This window comes from Pseudorasbora parva, chromosome 10 (assembly GCF_024679245.1).
Source record: "Pseudorasbora parva isolate DD20220531a chromosome 10, ASM2467924v1, whole genome shotgun sequence".
NCBI classification, from domain to species: Eukaryota; Metazoa; Chordata; class Actinopteri; order Cypriniformes; family Gobionidae; genus Pseudorasbora; species Pseudorasbora parva.
In genome coordinates, this window is record NC_090181.1 from 45,330,229 (window position 1) to 45,350,026 (window position 19,798).

The 19,798-nt window shown below is 40.0% G+C and overlaps 1 protein-coding gene across 1 annotated transcript; it reads left to right on the forward strand.

The window, feature by feature from the left end:
- Positions 1–4,368: 4,368 nt before the first annotated feature.
- On the forward strand, positions 4,369–19,798 carry LOC137091633 (nuclear factor 7, ovary-like). Its single transcript, XM_067456259.1, has 6 exons — positions 4,369–4,927; positions 5,356–5,451; positions 5,647–5,877; positions 5,955–5,977; positions 6,056–6,174; positions 19,302–19,798. Exons 1-6 carry the CDS (start codon positions 4,526–4,528, stop codon positions 19,796–19,798), a joined length of 1,368 nt encoding a protein of 455 aa, XP_067312360.1. The 5' UTR covers positions 4,369–4,525.

Consider the following 19,798-nt stretch of genomic DNA (forward strand, 5'->3'; position numbering starts at 1 on the left):
ACTTAAAGTGAACAGTTGTTCACATTGTAAATTAAAACACAAATATAACCCCTTTATTTTATTCCATTGCTACTCATAAACAGCTGATTAAAGTTATATATATCACAAATATATAATTCACAGCTGATTCCCATCTTGGAATTGTTCAGGGGTTGATGTTCTTTTAATCACATGACCATATGGTATAGAGGGAATGCACGTGACGTCACCATCAGCTGGAGCGACTGCGATTACGCCAAGGCGAGTGGCAAAAAGACTGAGAGGCAGCTTTGGTTTACAGCGTGAATGCAGCGAAAACACACAAAACCAGGCCCGGCGCCAGAGGGAGGCTTGTCCATGGACCCAATTGACATCGCTGGTCCATACTTAAGACGGACTTGATGTCACATGCCTGTCCTGTCTTGTGTGCACATGTGGGTTTTGTCATGTCTGGCATGTGCTCCTGTCACTGTCTGATCCCTCCCCCTTGTTATCTGATTAGTGTTGATTTCTCCCACCTGTTCCCTCTTGATTTCTTCCCCTTATAAGCTCCTTGTGTTTGTCAGTCTGTGTTGGATCCTTGTGTATGTCTCGTCTACGTCTCCCGGTTCCCCGTGATTCCTTTGGTATGTTTGAGTCTTTGGTTTATGTTTTATGATTATGTGTTTTTCCCCCCTCATGGGTTTTGTTTTGAGTTTGTTTTATTTTGTAATAAATTATAATTTTCTGCACTTGAGTCCTGGCACCAGTTTTACTTTGTGTTTAGATGTGACACTTGATAATAGCGTGTAATTTTCTCATTCAAACCCCAACCTGCTGCTGCTTCTGCTTTGAGAGGGATACACTGCCCATAACTGCTTGTCTATGATCTGTAATCCACCGTAAGATTTCAAAATAATAGAATATTATCAGCAAAAAGGAGCTAGCAAAGGATCCAGTGTGTATCTGTATTTGCACTCGTCAAATTATTACATTTCCAATGTGTTTTCGCCTCTGTAAGTAATCTAGCCAATCACAGACATGTTTGTAGATATCTACAACGGAATTGGCCAATCACAGGTGTTGAACTTTGAATCCACTCACTGCTCCAGTGTTTGTGCAGGTGCTGAGTTCAGTTAACACGCGCGTTAATCCTCTGTAAGTGCACACTTTGGGAAAATAAGAGATTCGTTGTATACCAGCTTCACTGCGGAACTTTGTGAGATTGCGTTTATAAAATGAGTGACAGCTTTTAGTGAATATAAAGGGAGCACTCTTTGCGCGCTGTCTGGGCAATATAAATATAATTAATTTTTTATTAATAGGTCTATAATATATTCAGAATTTGAATACAATTTTTGATTTCTGTTTGTGACAAGCGGCCACATACAAGCTTCAATACACTGACCCATCCACATATACATGCAGGATTCACTCGAGAAATGTGATGACTGACAGTTATAAATAATTATGTCGAAATTAGGCTCATAAAAATGTCAGGAAACCATGATTCCTGGTTGCATGTCATTATCCGTGGATCACTGAATCTGTGGTAAGTTATAAGGAACACTATATCAGGTCCAACCTTTAGTTTAAACTGATAAACGTTTGCTCAACTCGTTTTTTCCCATTAACTCCAGTAACGCAGCAGCTCTTCTGCCACTCAGCCCCGGCTGGAAAGTGGCGTCGATGCATTCCCTAAATACAGTAAAAGAGGGCCTCTTTGGGCTGATCTTGAGTGAAAAAGGAACAATATAGAGCAACACAAAGTAAGTAAGAAAAATGCCTCCATGAGGGAGAGGAAAATTAGTACCAGGACAAGGGAGAAGAGCGGGACAAGAGCAAAGGAGAAGAATGCCAGTGTAAGACTGAAAAAACTAGTATATGCCGAAATGTCTGAATGAAGAACAAAGACTCTCTGAGAAAATAAGGAAATTAACATCTGAACTGTCCCTCACACACCACTGGAGACGCAAGTCTCACCTCACTATCAGCTAATCTACATCTTTCCCTATTGACTCCCTCTCCCCCAATTCATTCCCTCTCTCATGCTGAGATCACTGAAAATGCATCCAGAATCTCTATATTACAATGTCAATCCACACGATCGAGTATCATATGTGTTTGATATCGTTTGAAATGTCTCAGTGCGACTGGTACAAATATCTCAACTCCACAGAAGTAAACTAGAACATCATGAATGTTTTAAGGGTTTAAAGATATCTTTCCTTGGTGTATGGTGGGTGTGGCTTTCAGCCATTTGGCCTCTCTTCTAATCAAGTCTATAGAACTTGATCAATGTAAATTCCTATTGTGATGGGTATGTATCTGGTTTTGGGTATTTAAGGAAATGTTGCAAAGAGCTCAGGGCTCGATACTGTACTCAGGTCAGCCCGTAATGCTGGACGTTTTAACCCATGCAGCATTATGTAACCTTGATAAGTCAGGTATACATCTCATTCTTTACTTTAGAGTATTTGATGTGAAGTATACCTTTGAATTGATTATGTAATTGGCGTTATACATTTACCTGATTGTTAATAAATTGTTATACTTTGATTGATTCTGACTTGCTCTGGAATTATTCAGGTTATGAACGGACATAATTACAGCAAAGGGTTAAACCGAATAATTAAATGTGTAGTTAAACTATTAAAGAATGACCAAATAACCAATTGGCATTCTAACCCAAATTCTAAATTATAATTAAATGGAGTCAGATAACGAGGAATTGGAATAGAATCCCCTTTTCCCCGCTGAAAAGACGAACGCGCAGCAACCTTCACCCGCCGATCTTTAGCCTCCATTGGGACGATTTGGGCGGCCTTACACCAGGATGAGGACAAGGGAGAGATTGTAGAGTTAGAATGCATAGTGGCGCTCAAAGAAGGACCAGAATTAGGGTAACTGATGAAATAAGAGCTAAATAACAATGATAGTTTACAATGTGTGATTTTGAGCATGAAATTAATCATGAGAGCTACACATTCAAAAAAAGTTGGGACAGGTCGCAATAAGAGGCCGGGAAAGTTAAATGTACATATAAGGAGCAGCTGGAGGACCAATTTATAACTTATTAGGTCAATTGGCAACATGATTAGGTATAAAAAGAGCCTCTCAGAGTGGCAGTGTCTCTCAGAAGCCAAGATGGGCAGAGGATCACCAATTCCCAAATGCTGTGGCGAAAAATAGTGGAGCAATATCAGAAAGCGAAAGAGTTTGAAGTTATCATCTACAGTGCATAATCTCATCCAACGATTCAGAGAATCTGGAACAATCTCTGTGCGTAGGGGTCAAGGCCGGAAAACCATTCTGGATGCCCGTGATCTTCAGCCCTTAGACGGCACTGCATCACATACAGGAATGATACTGTAATGGACATCACAACATGGGCTCAGGAATACTTCCAGAAAACATTGGTGAACACAATCCACCGCGCCATTCGCCATTACCGGCTAAAACTCTATAGGTCAAGACAGTTGAGCAACTAGAAGCCTGTATTAGACAAGAATGGGACAACATTCCTATTCCTAAACTTGAGCAACTTCCTAAACTCAGTCCCCAGACTGTTATGAAGAGGGGATGCCACACAGTGGTAAATATGGCCTTGTCCCAACTTTTTTGTTATGTGTTGATGACATGAAATTTAAAATCAACTTATTTACCCCTTAAAATGATACATTTTCTCAGTTTAAACATTTGATATGTCATCTATGTTGTATTCTGAATAAACGATTGAAATTTGAAACTTCCACATTATTTCATTCTGTTTTTATTCACCATTTGTGCAGTGTCCCAACTTTTCTGGAATCTGGTTTGTAGGAAAAAGCTAAAATGTAGATCCTCTTACTCTGGCAAACATGAAAAGCTCAGGAGAGACAGGACCTGCAAAATCAAACGCTTCAAAACATACCGTCATTATTTTTAATGTAGCACTTTTTTAACCACACGCATTACTCACGCCTTCATTACAAGCAGCATTCTCTCCCACTATTAATGCACTATAAACATGTGAATAAACCATCTAAAATGCTTCGGCCACACAGCCTTGGACTCCAGAGTATAACGGTACACTTTTATTTTAAGGAAAATTCTTTTTTTTGTGGACTCAAATAAAATTTCAAATACAAGTTCACAGTACTAATATACTCACATTAACAACACAGTATAAATATTAAATGGTAATTGACCAATTTAAGACAATCTGTTTGCCTGATTGTCTTTTCATTGGATACTTGAACAATTAAACAATGTACAAATAAAGAGCAATAAATAAAACATGAAAAATACCGTGTATTTATTTTTAATATCAATATGTTTTCATTCTTATTTAGTGTTTGAGTTATTGCAATGCAAGTTTTGTTTTGTTTACCCACAAACTCCACCCTCTTACAGCACTTACATGAAGAGACTGACTTTTAATTTCTCTCTTCATACGGACTCTCTGCTCTCTTGAAACAAGGAATAAAAAAATAGCGATCAGAGGAAAATGAAAAGAAACACTTTCAAGAAGGATTTTTGATCATTGTGATTCTCATTTTTAAATCCGTCGTTCAAAAAAGTGAGAATGGCTTCACTAATTGTTTCTGCTGAAGAGCTTTCTTGTCCCGTGTGCTGTGAAATCTTCAAGGCTCCTGTTATTTTATCATGTAGTCACAGTGTCTGTAAAGAGTGTCTTCAAAAGTTCTGGAAAACCAAAAACACCCAGGACTGTCCCGTCTGCAGGAGAAGATCCTCAAGAGATCAACCTCCAACTAATCTTGTGTTAAAGAACTTGTGCGAGTCGTTCATGAAGGTGAGAAATAAGCTGCGTTCAACAGAGTCTGAGGAGATCTGCAGTTTACACAGTGAGAAACTCAAACTCTTCTGTCTGGAGGACAAACAGCCGGTGTGTTTAGTGTGCATAGATACACAGACACACATAAGTCACACATTCAGACCCATCAGTGAAGTGGTTTCAGCATATAAGGTAAGACAAATGTCTCTTGTTTCACATGAAAGTGAAAGTGACAGCCCAATGGTAACCCATACCAACACGATCTCATGGTCATGCGTATAAATAGTACGAGTTTGCAATCTCGTGGAATGTATACGCCAAAATGAGTTTTGGCGTGCGTATGGTACGCGTTTTTTTGCGTGCATATGAGACGCACTTTATGGCGTGCATATGACACGCTCTTGGGTAGGTTTAGGGTGGTGGGGTGGGGGGTTCGTATGTATAATACGCCATAAAGTGCGTCTCATATGCACGCCAAAACTCATTTTGGCGTATACATTCCACGAGATTGCAAACTCGTACTATTTATACGCATTTTCGTGAGATTCGGCTCCCCATACTCAGTAGTGAACACACATTTAGGATTAATGAGTAGTGAAGTAGATTTTGTTTAATTCTAGGAGGAGCTCAATACAGCAATGAAATCCTTACAGAAGAGACTTAAACGCAATGAAAACATTAAAGGAGAGTTTGAGAAAACAGCTCAACACATCAAGGTGAGGAGACAGAATCAAGAGTCATTTTCATTACAGCTGTAGAATCACTATATAAAGTTATGATTTGATATATTTAAGTTGATAATTTCTGTAAATGACAAGCAGCGTCTGCTTCTGCATCCGTTAAATGAATGATTGATTAAGTATTGATGTGTGTGGATTGAGATGACTGAAGTGAATGTGATTTGATTTCAGTCTCAAGCTGAGCAGACAGAGCATCAGATTAAACAGCAGTTTGAGAAGCTTCATCAGTTCCTCAGAGATGAAGAAGAAGCTACAATCACTGCACTGAGGGAGGAAGAGGAGCAGAAGACGCAGAAGATGAAGAAGAAGCTGGAGGAGATGAACACACACATCTCCACTCTTTCACAGACAATCAAAGACATAGAGGAGACGATGAGAGCCAGCGACATCTGCTTTCTGAAGGTCTGATTTCAGATCATTGGTTGATCATTGGTTGATTGATTGAGTTCTTGATGACTAATGGTGTGTTTGTTCTGCAGGAGTTTCCAGTCTCAAAGGAAAGGTGAGTGATCTGCTCCTGTCTCTGGTCTCTGGTTCTGATCCAAAGGCACTGCAGTTCTGATCCTGAATGTTCTTCCAGAGTCCAGAGCTCAAAGCCGGATCCACAGATGGCTTCTGGAGCTTTGATTCATGTGCCACGGTACTTGGGCAACCTGCCATTCAGAGTCTGGAAAAAGATGCAGGACATCGTCCAAAACAGTGAGTCTGACTGGAGAAGATCTGAGCTCTCTCACATACACTGGAAACACTCTATCATGAGATCTCACAATATTAAGATGTGACGAGGTGAAAAGCTGCATCTGATAGTTTTATTCATGTACACTCACCTAAAGGATTATTAGGAACACCTGTTCAATTTCTCATTAATGCAATTATCTAATCAACCAATCACATGGCAGTTGGTTCAATGCATTTAGGGGTGTGGTCCTGGTCAAGACAATCTCCTGAACTCCAAACTGAATGTCAGAATGGGAAAGAAAGGTGATTTAAGCCATTTTGAGCGTGGCATGGTTGTTGGTGCCAGACGGGCCGGTCTGAGTATTTCACAATCTGCTCAGTTACTGGGATTTTCACACACAACCATTTCTAGGGTTTACAAAGAATGGTGTGAAGAGGGAAGAGCATCCAGTATGCAGCAGTCCTGTGGGAGAAAATGCCTTGTTGATGCTCAAAGTCAGAGGTGAATGGGTCAGAGGTCAGAGGTGAATGGGCCGACTGATTCAAGCTGATAGAAGAGCAACTTTGACTGAAATAACCACTCGTTACAACCGAGGTATGCAGCAAAGCATTTGTGAAGCCACAACACACACAAGCTTGAGGTGGATGGGCTACATCAGCAGAAGCCCCCACCGGGGACCACTCATCTCCACTACAAATAGGAAAAAGGGGCTACAATTTGCACGAGCTCACCAAAATTGGACAGTTGAAGACTGTAAAAATGTTGCCTGGTCTGATGAGTCTCGATTTCTGTTGAGACATTCAGATGGTAGAGTCAGAATTTGGCGTAAACAGAATGAGAACATGGATCCATCATGCCTTGTTACCACTGTGCAGGCTGGTGGTGGTGGTGGTGTAATGGTGTGGGGGATGTTTTCTTGGCACACTTTAGGCCCCTTAGTGCCAATTGGGCATCGTTTAAATGCCACGGCCTACCTGAGCATTGTTTCTGACCATGTCCATCCCTTTATGACCACCATGTACCAATCCTATGATGGATACTTCCAGCAGGATAATGCACCATGTCACAAAGCTCGAATCATTTCAAATTGGGTTCTTGAACATGACAGTGAGTTGACTGTACTAAAATGGCCGCCACAGTCACCAGATCTCAACCCAATAGAGCATCTTTGGGATGTGGTGGAACGGGAGCTTCGTGCCCTGGATGTGCATCCCACAAATCTCCATCAACTGCAAGATGCTCTCCTATCAATATGGGCCAACATTTCTAAAGAACGCTTTTAGCACCTTGTTGAATCAGTGCCACATAGTTCTGAAGGCGAAAGGGGGTCAAACACAATATTAGTATGGTGTTCCTAACAATTCTTTAGGTGAGTATATATATATATATATATCAGTGGCGGCTACTGGTCTGTCAGAGAGGGGAAGCTCATTTTTGGCCAATTGTCTTATTTATTTAAAAGTAAATTCTGCCCTACGTTCCTTTTCAAGAAAATTGTCTTTTACCCTGTGAATGAATGAACGATCTAAAAAAATATTAAACTCTGTAAAACTGAAACAAGGAATGTGGTGTATAATTGTGTGAAATGTATGATGAAAATCAAGCAATTTCGCCAAGCAAATATCAAAGAAATAGGTTGCAGAAGTTTTTATTTCGACTGAACTTGAGAAATCCGCGATGGGACTGAGCGCGAATAGCTTCAGTGATTCCTTATAGTACAGAATCGCTGTCAGTCAAAAGGAGATGCAGACCCTCCAATCATCACGCAGAAGCTCAGCGTCCGGGCCAGCCCACTCCCCATTCACTCCCAGAGACGCTGAGCGTCCGTGGGCGGGACATAATCGCAGCGTTTATCCAATGACCGTCTAGTTTCGAAGCGCTGAAAAAAACCGTTCAAAGCAGCCCCATTGAAGTCAATGGACGCTGGGCTTCAATAGGGAAATGCACTGACGCTGCGGGAATGTATGAGAAGGAAATCGAGTCAGCCGACCTGCTATATGTAACTGATTCTGAACGAACTCGTCTTTGAGATGAACGTTTTCTAACGCATTTTTAGTCAATACAATGTTAATATAATAGTATATATTTGACCATTAATTTTGTGACATTATAAGGGAAGCCGAGCTTCCCTTGCAGTCTTAAAGAAATCGCCACTGATATATATATATATATATATATATATATATATATATATATATATATATATATATATATATATATATATATAGACAATTACCATATATTACAAAAAGAAAAAACAGCAGTGTAGTCTGGGTCTGTGTATCCTTCCGATTAAAGGCCCTTTCACACCGGACGCGTTCAATCCGCGCTGCAGTGAACGCCCGCACTGCCGCATACAACGCCGGTCTACTAACAGGGAATATGAGTGATTATAAATCATCCTGTTATGCTCTCCGACGCGCCGTTAAAGCCGCAAAGCTCCGTTATAGGGATCGCGTGGAGTCTTATTTCCAACTCAACGACTCCCGGCGGATGTGGCAGGGACTGAGGACCATCTGTGCTTTTGGAACGAAATCCTCTGTAGAAGTGAGAGCTGATCCGTTGCTTGTGAACGAGTTAAACTCTTTCTACGCTCGCTTTGATGGCTCGCTTTGATGGCAAACTATAGTTCAGCCTTTAACATCATAGTTCCCATTAAGCTAACTAACAAACTCCTGGATCTTGGACTGAACTCTTCTCTCTGTCACTGGATTGAAGATTTCCTCACTGGAAGATCTCAGGTGGTGAGAGTAGGACAGTTCACCTCCACCTCCATCACCGTGAGTGTGGGAGCTCCACAGGGCTGTGTCCTCAGTCCCCTGCTCTACTCTCTCTACACGCATGACTGTTTGTCCACACACAGCTCCACCTCTGTCATCAAGTTTGCGGATGATACTGTTGTCCTGGGCCTCATTTCCAACAACAATGAGACCGCATACTTGGACGAGGTGGAGCAACTGACATCATGGTGACAAGACAACTGTCTCCTTCTGAATGTGAACAAGACCAAAGAACTGATTGTGGACTTCAGGAAGAGACAGCAGCGGTCATATTCCCCTCTCATGATCAGCGGGACACCAGTAGAGAGAGTGAGCAGCTTCAAATACCTGGGTGTGAACATCTCCGAGGACCTGACCTGGACTGCACATATCCAGTCTCAGGTGAAAAAGGCCAGGCAAAGACTGTACCACCTGCGCCAGCTGAGGAAATTCCGGGTCTCACCAGCTATCCTGAAAACTTTCTATTCAGGGGCGATAGAAAGTTTACTGACTCAGTGCATCACAGCGTGGTATGGTAACAGCACCAGTCACGACTGCAAAGCCCTGCAAAGAGTGGTGCGCTTGTCCGAGCGCATCTCAGGGTCAGCCTTCCCGTCTCTGCTTTTACTTGATTTATTCATAATTCTACATATGTATATATATAGCACCTTATCCTATTCCTATTTTATAATTTATTGTGCTTTTTTTTGTTAATTGTTATTTGCTGTCCATGGAGCAGACCTGTTTACATTTCACTGCCGGTTGTATTCTGTATAACTGTGTATGTGACAAATAAAACTCTTGAACTTGAACGCATAACTAAAAAGCCAAGTGAAAAAGCGAATATTTTACGTCAAAACCATTCACATCAGCCACGACACGAATTTGCGACATATGTGATGTTTCAGAGCTCCAACATTCCAAAACAATCACGCCGACAGCTAAGAAAACACGGACACTTCCTCATCCAGTGAAGACAAGCTTTTCGTTCTCTTTAAAAGTCTGAAAAGAAGGTTTTGGGTGCAGCCAGTCTTAAAAGAACAGAGAGTCTGAAGGGTTAGTATGCTAATCTTGTACATGAGCTAAAACTTTATCATGGCAGGTTCCACATTTACTTTAGAAAGTCAGTGGGACATTTTAAGAAGCTCCTCCAGAGACAGCAGCACATCTGATGAGACAAATCACAAACTTCAGGGACTCAATCGATCCGGAGCAGATGTTTCCAGTTGAGTCACAATGTAAACATTTTTTTGGCACACAAGTACCACAGACATACTGATGGCAACACATTCACTTTCTATAGTCATGGACACAAGGTTTAAAAAAACAAAACAAAAAACAAATACTAGGTGAAATAAAACTTCACCTAGTTTTATCTCAAAAGTTTAAGTTATTGCTGTCTGTAGCATACAGTGGGTAAACACAGCTGCAGGCGTACAGCTTTAACTAGAACTTCATCTCATTAGAAATGCCACACCTGGCAAAGGTTATTGTTGAATGAATAGCTCATGACATAAACTGGACATTTTGTCACCTTTGTTTCGTTGTATGTGATTGGTTGAAGCCTTTTCTGTTGCTGCTAGAGTAAAAAACAAATCAACATAAAAACGGAAAAAATAAATGTCAATTTTTCACTGTAGCACATTCACATTCAGTGTGGCAGCATTCAATACACAAATAGCTGATCAAAAAATAAAACCATCGCACGAATTATTCGCGTGTCAAAATCACGCCCAGTGTGAAAGGAACTTAACTCTTTGATAGGGGCTCAAGATGGCGGCGTGATCAGTCGTGGTTTTGCAAGCTAAGAAGCAAAATCGATATTTCTCACAAACAATTTTCGTAAAGTTGCTAACTAATATCTAAAGGTTGCTGTATTTGATTAAATTTTGATTTTGGAGTAGTGCATCAAATTACAAACGCATCAGTGTTTCATACAGTTTGGAAAATGGCTGAGGATGCTAATCTTGTTGTAGAAATGGAAGTTGAGACTGTAAAAGAGAAACTTCAACAATACCCACTCGTATGCCTGTAAAGTAAAAAACGGAGGAAGTTATGATTCTTGTCCAAACACACCAAGCAAAAATCAACCTTGCAAAAGACAAAACAATGTTGCCTTCTCTGCCAAAGCAAGCAAACTCTCCTTAAGTGAAGCGCAGAAGAATATCATCCGAATTATCTCTGAGAAGATTTACGAGAGATCCGACCAGATTGAAAGAATGGTGAAGGAGAACTCTTCCAACATTAAAGCTTTGGGCAAATCTCTTACCTCAGTTCATGACGATGTAATGGAGCTGCAGAAAGAAAACAAAGTTTTAAGAAATGCAAATGGTGTCCTAGAAAAAAAGGTCAAAGAAATGAACACGAAGATTCATGATCAGGAACGTTACAGCCGCAGATGGTGCCTGCGTTTCTACGGACTGTCAGAGCATTCTAATGAAAATGTGAAAACGAGAGTCATGGAAATATGCAAAGAAGTGGTTTCGAGTTCGGACATGACAGACACATGGTAGCAGATGCTCTCGATGTGGCAGATCGTCTTAGCAGACTTAAGATCGCGGATGACGGCAGAAGAGTGAAACCAAGACCAGTTATCGTAAAACTCATATCGTACTGCCAAAGATTTAATCTGGAAAAATTCAAAAAACAATGAGTATATGACTGCCAAGAGGCTACGGTTTATAAAGGACTTGACTGGTTTTGACATAGAATCACAGAATCGTCTTTGGCCTGCTTGGAAGAGGGCGAGGAAGGAGAGCAGAAGCGCATACTTCAGCGGAGCGAGGGCTTTCGTTGATGGTAAAGAGAGCCATCCTGAAGAAGACCATGAAACGTCATAGACTGTGGCCGTTTATGGAGTTTGCAGTTGATGATATCCTGAAAGTTAAGGATATTCTCCTCTAGAGACAAGATGTGGTTAATAAAATCAGGTGGTTAATAAATGGATGCACTTTAAGGTTTAAATGTTTGCAGCTAATGTTATTTTTGAAGATTATTTGTGGGAATCCCATTATGTTAAATTTAAATGTTTAGGCTATTTACTTAGTCTTGTGATTCATTTTTCAGATAATTTTGACCTTTTATGTCTCTATCTTTATTTTCTAACAATGCCAGAGGTATTTTTGATATCTTAAAGAGAAAAGCTTTATTTTTGTATTGCAAAGGAAAATGTGTAGATTTTTGTTTAATTCAGGAAACACACGCATGTTCTTCAGATGCCATGTTTGGGGAAAATCAATGGGGAAAAGAGATTTGGTTGTCATTTTGCAGTAATCGATCAGCAGGGGTCGCTATTTTACAAGATAAATTTACAGGGCGGATATTACATTATGAAAAAGATGATTGTGGTAGATGGATATTACTTGTGATACATAAGGGTACTAAACAATTTGTATTCGTTAATTGTTATGTCACCAATAACAACTTGACCAACTAAATAATCTTTTCAAAAATTGTATCTAGAATCCAACATTTTATTTTCTTGTAACCTTTACCCAAAGTTATTTGGGGAGGAGATATTAATACTGTGTGTGATGTAACCATTGATAGATGGCCCCCAGACCTGGCCCTTCGAGTGAACTAGATAATGTGTGCCTAAGATTGGGCCTTACTGATGTGTGGAGATATAAGAATCCAGACAAAAAGGAAGACTCATCTCTTCATTCTTGTATTGACTATTGGTTAGTGTCTAATGATTTAACTAATAATGTGGTTTCTGTAATGATAGAACCTTGCATAATGACTGATCATAAAGGAATACTCATAAGAATAAATATTGTGCAAGATAAATCAGTCAAGAAAACTTAGTTACTGGAAATTAAACAATACATTGCTTGAAAATGAATGCTTAAAGAAAAAAATTAAGAATATTATTGAAAAATATAGGAAATTAGCAGGCATAGAAAAGTCATAAAGTACTGGGAATTAATGAAGTTTAGTATTAGAACAGCATTCACCAAGGAAAAGTGGAAGCAAAAAATAAAACAAAATAAGAAAATTTAATTATTTAGGAAAAAAAAAAAAAAAAAGGAAAAAGAAGCAATGACTGATTTTGAGATAAAATAACAACTAAATTTACTACATATTGAATTAGATAATATTTACGAGGATAAGGGAAAAGGAGCATTTAATTAATCAAGTCTTAAATGGATAGAAAAAGGGTAAAAATGCAATATGTTTTTGGCCTAAAAAAAAGAAACAGTGATTTTGCCTCAGGTTCAAAACTAATGATTAACAACAAAATATTAGACAATTCTTTAGTTATTTTGAAATTTGTTTATCAATTTTATGAAAATAAAACTTGTATTTCCCACTTTGGCTACTCCCAACATTGATGCTTTTTTAGCTTTTTAAGGGGTAACAAAAAAAATGTGTCCGGGCCCAGTTTTGCCACATGGGTGCTAGTGGGACACCACTGGGGGCGATCTTGAGCTACAGGGAGGTCCAAGAAACCCATTTGAGGTTCACCTAACTACCTACTCTTCCTCTTAGTCTTCCTCTTCTTCCACGAGTGGCCTATTTGTCCCACACTCTAAAAAATAAAAACGGAAAATGTACTGGTAATTTTCTGCGAGTACATTATCCAGTAATTTTACGGAAATTTCCATTAACCCTTAAAACACAAACTAATGCAATGTGTAATTCAAAATACAGGTAAAACACCTGTAAAAAAAAACAATATGGAAAATGCCTTCATATTTATACAGTACATTGTGCCCTATTTTTACAGACTTTTTTTTAAAAGTGCATAGCTGCATACTCTTCACCATAGTCTTCCTTTTCTTCCACAAGTGGTCTGTTTGTCCCCTAACTGCATAGTCTTCATCAGTTTGTTGACAGGGGTCCGAGGGGTCATATTCCATAATTAAAGTGGTTTTATGTGGTAAAACCTTCTGTACACTTCACGTGACACAATACAACACAATGATGTACATTACAGTAATTGATTATGCATAATTACCCTAATAATTGAACTGTGCAATGACTGCTTACAGGGGCACTGACAAATAGATCACAGGTTGGATACATCACAGTTTGACCAAGATGGAAATTTGACCGGATGTATCTTGGTGAACAAGCCGAGTTGGTGCTCCTTACTCTGGGGTTCCAGGGGTCCCGTGAGTACCTCCTGACACCCGGAGTTTGGAACTCCAATTCAGCTTAGTTTCCAAGATATCAATAAATCAATCAACTTTATTTATATAGCGCTTTTACAGTGCTGATTGTTTCAAAGCAGCTTCAAAGCAGTGTCAAACAGGACAATATTGCAACAAAATTTGATTTGGCTGTACAGTCGTTCTGGAGAAAAAAGTGACGTTATCAACTTATATTAATTTATCATATAGCGACAATGTTGGCAGATCAGTATTATAGTTTATAGAAATACAGAAAACCGAATTCACTAATTTTATTTGTATATTTAGTTGAATAACTTAGATCATAATTTTAGTGTCCCCAACTGAGCAAGCCAAGCCAAAGGCGACCAAAGGAACCGAAACTCCATCAGGGCATGATGGAGAAAAACAAACCTGGGGAGAAAAACCTGGTCATACATAAGGACATTTTGGACAAAACCAGCCATATCTCGGAAAGGAAGAGACCCAGCGGCTCGTGCGTCGGGGTGGTGAGGGGTCCCTACGGGCCCTCTCAGACCCCGGAGTCCCGAGCCTCTGGGTCTCTTCCTTCCAAAGTGCACCCTTTCATGTTGGGCCCTATATCTCGGCCCGCTGGGGCGCTAGAAGCTCGGGGCAGGGGGTGTTGGAGAGCGCCCCCTGAGACCCTCATTCGACTTGAATTTGGTGCATCTAGCAGCTGTAGCCGTTAGAAGTTCGGAGCTCATGGAGGATATTGGTAAGGTGCTCACCTGTAACTTATTCGACAGGGTTCCTGTAGGCTGTCTGTTGTCGGTTCATTAATGGGTCATATTTCACAATTAAAGTGGTTTTATGTGGTAAAATCTACTGTACACCACACAGGGGCACAATACAACACAATGATGTACATTACAGCTATTCATTTTGCATAGTTTGCCTAAATTTGAACTATGCAATAATTGATTATAGGTGCCCTGTCAAATAGTTCACAGGTTGGATGCTGTTTTGGACTTATGCCTGGCTCACACTTCAGGAGTTTTAGGCCGATTTATGCCCGATTTTCCCCTCCCGAGACTAAAAATCTTTTCCAGGACTCGATCGGTTCCAATGTTCGGCGCAGATTATCTAGTAATGTGAGGCGTTCACAGATCAAATCTTGCACCTCCTGATCTGCTCTCACACAAATCGGGCTCGCCCCGATCATATCAAACATGTTTGATATTTATAGGGATGAGCAAGATTGTAATAACGTCAGTACTGTCACAATAGCCAATAGGAAACAAGTCTACAGCGAGACGGACATTTCGAAATGGCGACCGCGTTGAGTTGCCGTAGTTTGCTGTCGCTCTGAGAGAGAGAGAGAGAGAGAGAGAGAGAGAGAGAGAGAGAGAGAGAGAGAGAGAGAGAGAGAGAGAGAGAGAGAGAGAGAGAATCAGCATTTCTTGCTTTACATTTGACAGCACAAATCTACACTAACAGGTGAAGATCGCTTTTGAACTAGGCAGTGGTAAACATTATAACGGTAAGCATTCTAGCACATTAGTGCGACAGCGTTCGAGCAGGGTTCGCCTCAAATACTCAGAAATAAGAAAAAAATAAATGACAGTCGTCTGAACGTTCCTTCACTTTATTCTCGGTCACACGCGTAATAACCATCCTGAAAAACCTGCTACACTCCAGTACAATAAGTGTGCATACTTGTAGGTTGTCTACAAACCCGAAGGTTGGTGGTTCAATCCCCAGTTCCACCTGACCAAGTGTCGAAGTGTCCATGAGCAAGACACCTACCCCAGCTCGTCCTGACGAGCTGGATGGTGCCTTACATGGCTGACATCGCCGTCGGTGTGTGAATGGGTGAATGTGAGGCAAAAATGTAAAGCGCTTTGGATAAAAGCGCTATATAAATGTAGTCCATTTACCATATTCCACCTTTATACGGCAAGCCCGAGGGAAAAAATACATTGCAAACACACACAACGAGCGCCAGAATGACAGGATCAAATAAGGTCTCCATTTCCACCTCCATTTCTCGCTGAAGAACTGACAATCCATGTTGAGCCTGTCTCCCCAACCATTTTCTAATCCACACTGGTTCATTCTTTCGCTTTTGGTTTTTTTCCACAACTAATGATCATTATTGATACAGCAGGTTTTCATGTTACAGTAGGCCTTTCCATTTTGTTTTCCCGCTTACGATCTGCTGCGTAGATCACGAGACGCACTTCCTCTGGCACGATAATCTTAATAATATTTTATAGTGTGTGATGCTCCTCGATTTTCAAATCTTGTAGTGTGAGCATGTTTAAGATTTGAGTCAAGAAAATCTGCAAAGATTCTCCTAAAGTGTGTGCTGCAACCAGACTTTACAATCAGATAGGATTTTAAAACTGTAGTGTGAGCCAGGAATACGTTTTTTTGGAGCTGATAAATTCTCTGAAACATTTTGTTGGATTTTAGGAAAATTCATCACATATGGTGACGTGTCACCTGTAACCAACCCGATCTCACGGCAATTCGTACTAATTTTACGAGGTGGCTAATTCGTACGAATTGATACGACCTCACTCGTACGAATTCATACGATTTTTGCTAATTCGTACATATTTTACGAGTTACCAAATTCGTATGAATTCATACGAATGACCTAACCCTGACCCCGCCCCTAAACCTACCCATCACGTGGGTTTAGACAAATCGTACGAATTCGTACGAGTGAGGTCGTACAAATTCGTACGACTTAGACACCTTTTATTCACTCGTATGAATTAGTACGAATTGGTCATGAGATAGCGTTGCCTGTAACTTATTCAACAGGGTTCCTGTAGGCTGTTATGGAAGTAAAACTGTGCCACTGGATTTTGAATTCTAATTTTTAGCACTGAATTTTTTTACATCGAATTTTTAACACTGAATTTTATTTTGCATCTAAATCAGACTTTGAATTTTAAAAGCCATCGAATTTCTAGCTCTGTTTTTTTTTGACTATGACATTTTTTCAATGTTTTAAAAAAATTCAGTGTAAAAAGAAATTCAACGTCTCAAAAAATTCAGTGTAAAAAAATTCAACGTCTCAAAAGATTCAGTGTAAAATAATTCAACGTCTCAAAAAATTCAGTGTAAAATAATTCAACGTCTCAAAAAATTCAGGGTAAAAATATTCAGAGTCAACATCCGGGTAACCAAGGAGAAGCAATCGATCCCTGTATCAAATCATCCAACATCCAGCCAATCATTTACGCTCCATTGGTCATGTGATGCTGAAACAGGAAGGCGGGGAACAGGGCCGTTTCTAGCCTTTCTGGCACCCTAGGCGAGATTCATATGTTGCACCCCCCCCCCCCCTTTTTTTTTTTTTTTACTTCAACTTATTAAGTAAATATGACTTCCTTATTTCATGGGCATATTGTACATGCATTAATCGAATAATGTAGCTAGGTTTATTATCTCTGAGATCACAGATGTTGGGGGGTTCGGGGGCATGCTCCCCCGAGAAAAATTTGATTTCTATGATCTACATATGTGTATTTTAAGATGTTCTGAAGGCCAAAAAATTAGATAACAATAGCTTGAAAACCATGTCACTCGGCGCCGCTGCGGATTGAAGAACACAGTGAATCAAAGACTAAAAGACGGGACGAAGCAGTAGCCGAAGCCTTGCGCCAGTTTCATGTTTTAAAGGTTAATCACATATTTTTTTAGGGGGGGCTGATGCATAAGTTCATAAAAAAGGGCCTAGTGACGCCCATGGTTATGACAGTATTAGCCTACTTGATCAATTTACACTAAACAGCTATCTCTGATGTAAAAAAAAAAATTATTCAAATTAACTGCTATAATGTTCTGCACCTGAAATGAGCATGGCGTGTGGTCCGTCCAGTACTAATATTCAGTGTAATGTTTTGCTCAACATTATGATAGAGGGACCAGCTTAGTAGAGAACAAGTAACCAATAAGTAGGCTATACCTGTATATTTCGCTTTCTTTTTACGATACTGAGCCCCTGATGGCTTTGACCTTTTCATGATGATGAAACTAAAGCACGCTGTAACGAGTAGAAATATAGTGTGGCCCCTTTAAGAGTTGCGAGCGCTCCCTGCAAACGAAGTCTGCATTTTGTGTATGTGCGCACTGAGTCTTGAGCTCCCATGTGTGGGGATTATTTTCTGTTTTCTGTTGCTAACAGTTTTCTGTTGCTAACAGTTATTTTGTTTTATTAAGTAATGCTGTGGACGGAAAGGGAGTTTGTGATGAGAGTTCAGCGGGGAATAAAGTGCGATCTGTTTGATGTTAATCGCCTCCGTGTTTGCATCCACTCCAGTTACATTAAGTGAGCTATCCGCATTTTTCACTCGGACACAAGCGTTACAACGCCACGGATGACGACGTTCCCTGCTGCCCTCTACATGATCTCATTTCATTACAGCAGCTCCACTATCACCATGGCGACTTCACTCCAATAATCACTCCAAGGTGAGCTCCAGAGCTCAGCAGCATGGCTCAGAACACACACGATGGCGCTTCAGTGAGTTTACTCATGACCAATGGAGCGTAAATGATTGGCTGGATGTTGGATGATTTGATACAGGGATCGATTGCTTCTCCTTGGTTACCCGGATGTTGACTCTGAATATTTTTACACTGAATTTTTTGAGACGTTGAATTATTTTACACTGAATTTTTTGAGACGTTGAATTATTTTACACTGAATCTTTTGAGACGTTGAATTTTTTTACACTGAATTTTTTGAGACGTTGAATTTCTTTTTACACTGAATTTTTTTAAAACATTGAAAAAATGTCATAGTCAAAAAAAAAACAGAGCTAGAAATTCGATGGCTTTTAAAATTCAAAGTCTGATTTAGATGCAAAATAAAATTCAGTGTTAAAAATTCGATGTAAAAAAATTCAGTGCTAAAAATTAGAATTCAAAATCCAGTGGCACAGTTTTACTTCCATAGGCTGTCTGTTGTCGGTTCATTAATGGGTCATATTTCACAATTAAAGTGGTTTTATGTGGTAAAATCTACTGTACACAACACAGGGGCACAATACAACACAATGATGTACATTACAGCTGTTGAATATGAAACATAAGCTTTAAAATGGCATGCCGACATATAGCATAAATAGGTCCTGTCAAATAAGTTACAGCTTGGTGCTGCTTGTGATATTGCAGAAAGGGCCAACCTGTAACTTATTCTACAGGGTTCATAATGCATAATAATCTGTGTGATTTCAGTCTTAATCATGATATGAAGATCAGAATAAAAGCATATGTTGATTTGTGTCTCATCAGCTCCTGTGATTCTGGATCCAAACACGGCTCATCCATGGCTCGTCCTGTCCGATGATCTGACTAGTGTGAGATACAGTGGGAATGATCAACCTCTTCCTGATAATCCAGAGAGATTTGACTGGGGTCTCTGTGTTCTGGGTTCAGAGGGTTTTAACTCAGGAACTCACAGCTGGGATGTGGAGGTTAAAGAGGGTTCAGTCTGGATTCTTGGAGTAACTACAGCATCAAACCAGAGGAAGGGCCAGGGTTTCTTCGTTATTGATGTCTGGTGTGTGGAGTATAATCAGTTCGGACTGTATTCAGGATCTGGTTTTCGTGTTAAACAGAAGCTTGATCGTGTGAGAGTGTGTCTAGACTATGACAGAGGAACGGTGTCATTCTCTGATCCTGTAACTAACACACATCTACACACATTCACAACCTCCTTCACTCACACACTCTTTCCATTCTTCTATTGTTCTTCCTCTTTGAGGATCTTAGCGGTCAATAGTCAGTAA

Excerpts from the sequence above, each read along its gene's own strand:
- LOC137091633 (XM_067456259.1), top strand. The coding sequence starts at position 4,526 with ATGGCTTCACTAATTGTTTCTGCTGAAGAGCTTTCTTGTCCCGTGTGC. Across the intron at positions 5,452-5,646 it reads AAACAGCTCAACACATCAAG|TCTCAAGCTGAGCAGACAGA; the intron begins GTGAGGAGACAG and ends ATTTGATTTCAG. Across the intron at positions 5,878-5,954 it reads GCGACATCTGCTTTCTGAAG|GAGTTTCCAGTCTCAAAGGA; the intron begins GTCTGATTTCAG and ends TTTGTTCTGCAG.